The following is a 5410-nucleotide window of genomic DNA, read 5'->3' on the forward strand; positions in this document are numbered from 1 at the left end:
GCATTGCTGATTCATTTGTCGCACATAAAATAAGTAGGACCACCACTAGTCATCAGAATGTCATTGTTATAAAGATAAACATTATGGCAACTTAAGCTAATACTTGATCTGGAGGTTACTGGTTCGAATCCTGCTGCACGTTTGTTTGATGGCACTGTGTAAAATGTAGTCATTTTTAAGAAAAGGTGAACACTGATGGCGCTATTTATCTTAAATCTTGTTTTCATCTTTACAACGAGTAGACACTGGTATAATTAAAACATCAGAAAAAGAGTAACAAATAACAAGGAAATTTCCAAAAACGTTTTTATCATTACAATGTACGGAATTGTAAAATGAATGAAAAAAATATATGTAAATAGCGCCCTCAATATGCACACAATTAATATAGCAAAGAGATTCATTTGGTAGGATTGTTGAGATCATAAACTGGTTAATTATGTTAGCCAAATCCAATAAATATTACTCACGGAACTGAGCTTTCGCCATCTTGGCTGATGGCTTGATCACAGATGAACTGGTCCACTGCTTTTCCCGCGAAACTTGGTTGCTATAGACGCATCCTCGTTACCCGGAAGTGATGTTGATTTAAGCAGTGGGTCATATACATGATCTAGAAAGTACGCACCCTCGTCGCGGTTAAGTGAGTTAACTCGAAAGGAAACGTAAACTAGTGGCAAATGGTGGTCATAGACCACAAACCTAGCTGGGGCTTGTTGGTGTTGTGGAGGTATCTGACCCCTGCAAAATGTTCCAAAAATATTTCCCTGGTCATGAGGTTTGTTGTCTCCGAGTTTGAGTCCTGTGCTCCTTACAGATGTCCAGAAAATGCAATTCTAAGATTTGACCCCAGATGACCTTTGACCTGACCCCTGCAAATTGTTCCAAAAATTTTCCCCTGGTCATCAAGTTTGTTGTCACACAATTCTAAGATTTGACCCCAGATGACCTTTGACCCCTTGCAAGATGTTCAATAATGTTCCCCTGGTCATCAGGTTTGTTGTCACCGAGAGTGAGTCCTATACCTCTTACAGATGTCCAGATAACGCAACTCTAACATTTAGCCCCAGATAACCTTTGACCTGACCCCTTCAAATTGTTCCCCTGGTCACGAGGTTTGTTGTCACCGAGTTTGAGCTTTGAACCCCTTACAGATGTCCAGATAATGAAATTCTAAGATTTGACCTAAGATGACCTTTGACCTGACCCCTGCAAATGTATCAAAATTTTCCCCAGGTCATGAAGTTGGTTGTCACCAAGTTTGAGCCCCATACCCCTTACAGATTTCCAGAAAATGCATTTCTAAGATTTGACCTCTGCGTGACCTATGACCTGACCCCTGTAAAATTTTCCCCTGGTCATGAGATTTGTTGTCATTGAGTTTGAGCCACATATCCCTTACATATGTCCAGATAATGCAATTGTAAGATTTTACCCCTTTAATGACCTTTGACCCCAATTCTGTGTACAAGTTATAGGCACTGGGTATAGTCGATGCATATGTGCAAGTGACGTCATTGTGCTATGTAATTTGTGGTAGAAGAAGCATTTTGAAGGTATTTGGTTATATACCTGTAATGCCCCCTTAATGACCTTTGAACCCAATTCTGTTTACACACTATGGGCACTGGGTATAGCCGATGCTTATGGTCAAGTGACGTCATTGTAGAATGTTACGAATGTAAGAATTTTTAGCTGAAATCACATTTTTAGCCTATTTGACCCCTCTGTAACCTTTAACCTACTAAAAGTCAGGTGACGTGTATGGTCGTGGTCAATGATGGTTGTGATCAAGTTAGGTCAAAATCGGTCAAAGCATGTCTGAGCTAGAGCAAAAAATGTGCAATTATTTGTTGCCAGAAGAAAGAATGGATAGCATTACAGTACCTAGCTGGGGGGTGTAAACCCCCCAGCTAGGTAACAAGAGGAAGTTACGACCAAAGAAAGACAGAAACAGAAGTTAAAATGCCTGGTTTTAAAGCAAGAAATCAAATCTCGTAGTAAGGAAAATACCGAATTGGACCTCAGCGGCACTCAACTCAAGAAATGGAGAGAGAAATGGGTGAAAAACATCTCCGACAAGGAATTGTCAGACCCTCAACAAAAACTGCTCGCTCGTGGGTTGAATTTCGCGGTGAGTGTGGACAAGATCCCCACACGGAGTATATTGTAGCATGTGAAACTGCGTGTGCTAAGCTCCCATGGCAAGAGGCCAAAAGTCTTCGTGCAGAAGTAACAGGTATGCTTAAATCAGCTAAAGTTCCAAAATCTAATATCACAAAGGAAGAAAGATTGGCAATGAATGAGTTGAAAAAGTCAAAAGATCTGCTTATAATGGGTGCAGATAAAGGTAGATGCACCGTTGTCCAGACTACAACCGAGTATGAAAACAAAGTGCATGCCATGTTAAGCGATGAGCGTACTTATGAAAAGCTTAAGAAAGACCCGACCCAAATATACAAGCGCAAATTGTTAGAAAATTTAAAGCGGTTGAAGGAAGAAAAAAGATCAACGAGGGCAATATAGGTTGCTGTATCCCACGGCAGAGAGCGTTCCAAGACTATATTGTACCACCAAAATCCATAAAGAAGGAAATCCCATCAGACCTATTGTGGATTATACTGGGTCGTTAGGCTACCAAACTTCCAAAGCTCTTGCGGAAATTCTGGGCCCCTTAGTTGGCAACACAGATCATCATGTTGTCAATTCAAAGCAACTGGCTGAAGAGATGACAGGTGTGCTTATAGAGGAAAATGACATCTTTAATTCCCACGACGTGGTGTCATTATTTACGAACACGCCCATTGACAAGTCACTTGACATCATCAAAGACAGGCTGGAAAAAGACAAGACGCTCAATACAAGAACAAATCTCACTCCAGATGACATCATCCAACTCCTCCAATTTGTATTAACTACCACATATTTTAGCTTCCGCGGGTCAATATACCGCCAGGTGTTTGGAGCCGCGATGGGTAATCCCGTCAGTCCGATCGTAGCAAATCTCTTCATGGAGTGGCTGGAGCAGGAAGCAATAACAACTGCGCCGCTAGATTGCAAGCCCAAGCTATGGAGGAGATATGTTGATGACATTTTGGAAATTATCAACAAAGACAGCACACAAAAGCTTACTGATCATCTCAACACCACTGATCAATCTGGGAACATTAAGTTTACGTATGAAGAAGAGAAAGAGGGCCAAATACCATTCTTGGACACATTACTCATCCGTAAACAAGATGGTACAGTCAAACTTCTTGTGTATCGCAAAAAAACCCACACCGACCAATATTTAAGCTTCAAATCTCAACACCCCCTTCACCAGAAATTAGGGGTGATCCGGACATTAATGGACAGAAAAGACAAGATTGTTACGGAGGAAGACGACAAGAAAGACGAGGAACAAAGAATCAGAAAGGCATTGGCGGTTTGTGAATACCCCAAGTGGGCGATGGACAAGGTGGAACAACAAATGAAGGACAAAACAACAGCAAAACCTCAGAAGAAGACAACGGAGACTCCAATCAAAGGCATGGTGGTTATACCATATGTGGAGGGTACCTCTGAAAAATTGCAAAGAGTTTTCCGCAAGCATGGTTTTACAACAGCCATGAAGCCAACCAACACTCTAAAAGTGTCCTTGTCCACCCGAAAGACAAAAAAGACATCGATCAGACCAGTGAAGTTGTTTATGACATCCCGTGCAAAGGGTGTAATAAATCATACATAGGTGAGACTGGTAGACCATTTGGGGTAAGGAAGGAGCATCAGAAAGACACTGAAAAGATCGCCACCAAAAATTTCACCAGAGCCAGCAGAAAGCTCTCTACCACTGAACAGCACAAGTCCGCAATAACCGACCACGTAGCACAAGAAAATCACGTCATCGACTGAGAGGGGGCAAAATTACTGGACAGAGACTCCAACGCCTTCTCAAGAAGAGTCAGGGAGGCCAAAAAAAAAAAAAAAAAGGGGAAGAACTCACTTAACCGCGACGAGGGTGCGTACTTTCTAGATCATGTATATGACCCACTGCTTAAATCAACATCACTTCCGGGTAACGAGGATGCGTCTATAGCAACCAAGTTTCGCGGGAAAAGCAGTGGACCAGTTCATCTGTGATCAAGCCATCAGCCAAGATGGCGAAAGCTCAGTTCCGTGAGTAATATTTATTGGATTTGGCTAACATAATTAACCAGTTTACAATTAATATAGTTTATTGAATACATATTAAAAATAATGAAAAATGTAAAAACATAAGCTTTTTTTAAAACATAGGCTGGGATAAACAGGTGTACATCACCTCTAGAACTTTCCCACCTAGTAAAGACCTAATTAATTTTGAAAAAATCAGTGGAATGCCAGGGGCCAAACCTTAAATGGGCTATAATTTGGGCAGCAGTAGGTAGAAAACACAGTGCAGAATCAAATTTGGAATAAAATTGAGACTTCAAAAAACTCAGAGATTGATTTTTGAAATAAGAAATGGAATTGGATAATCTGGTTTCCAGAGGCAGCTGGTTCCACAAGGGAACAATGCGGTTGAAGTATGATTGTTTGTGGGATTCACACCTTTAAAAGATAAAGTAAGTGGATCTGGCAAATAGAGAGCTGGCATAAAAATAGGCACCTCCATTTTACAACAGACATTTTTTTAAACACAAAATCACAACACAACAATAGCTTTTTTTTTTCTTCTTGTTTTCTCGTTTTATTATTTGCCACTTCACTGTATCAAGTGGTTTACATCATTTATATCATACACTCCCAAATACAATTCATACAAGTATACAATACATTGTCAAAGCAGCACTTGTATGCCAAAATAATGTAGCTAATAATTGAGTTACTCTATATCATACTTTCCTTTGCCTTGGTTTATGCCACTGTTTTGTGGTGTACCTCAAGGATCAATTCTATGCCCACTACCCAAAATCATGTCAATACTAAGTAATGCTAATTACAAGTGCATCATATACATGAAAAGGGTATAGCAGCACTATTGTTGAATTGCCTTTATCACAACTAAATGATTCTTGATAAACATTATTTTGGTAACATTATTGATCTCACATCAAATATTCAATAGTTTTTGGCTGTATAGAAAAACAGCTTCCTCTGTGTGATGTTTATTTGTACAACACGGAATAAACCAAGACAAAGGAGTGTACATAATGGTGGAAAAAAGACTTTGGGCTATTCCAGTTGAAATCCATACACCCCATATGGAAGACATGATCATTACCTCCCACACAGGGGATTTAAATTTCAAATAGAGTCACCCATTCAGCATGTACAGGTAACCTTATTTGAAATTCACATTCCCTGTGTGGAAGATAAAGGACATGTCTTCCATACAGGGTGTATTGATTTCGACTGGAATGGCCCAATACATCATTTTGCCATGCAA

At 40.1% G+C, this 5410-nt stretch overlaps 2 protein-coding genes across 2 annotated transcripts; both read left to right on the top strand.

The window, feature by feature from the left end:
* Positions 1-2046: 2046 nt before the first annotated feature.
* LOC140141704 (uncharacterized) lies at positions 2047-2526 on the top strand. The gene has a single exon (XM_072163615.1). The coding sequence runs from the start codon at positions 2047-2049 to the stop codon at positions 2524-2526; it is 480 nt and encodes a 159-aa protein (XP_072019716.1).
* Positions 2527-2728: 202 nt separating this feature from the next.
* LOC140141705 (uncharacterized) lies at positions 2729-3730 on the top strand. Its single transcript, XM_072163617.1, has one exon. The coding sequence runs from the start codon at positions 2729-2731 to the stop codon at positions 3728-3730; it is 1002 nt and encodes a 333-aa protein (XP_072019718.1).
* Positions 3731-5410: the final 1680 nt, after the last annotated feature.

The sequence above is a fragment of the Amphiura filiformis genome, chromosome 19, assembly GCF_039555335.1.
Source record: "Amphiura filiformis chromosome 19, Afil_fr2py, whole genome shotgun sequence".
Lineage (NCBI taxonomy): Eukaryota > Metazoa > Echinodermata > Ophiuroidea > Amphilepidida > Amphiuridae > Amphiura > Amphiura filiformis.

What these genes read in the sequence shown, in the direction of transcription:
- LOC140141704 (XM_072163615.1), top strand. Translation starts at nt 2,047, where the DNA reads ATGGAGAGAGAAATGGGTGAAAAACATCTCCGACAAGGAATTGTCAGA.
- LOC140141705 (XM_072163617.1), top strand. Translation starts at nt 2,729, where the DNA reads ATGACAGGTGTGCTTATAGAGGAAAATGACATCTTTAATTCCCACGAC.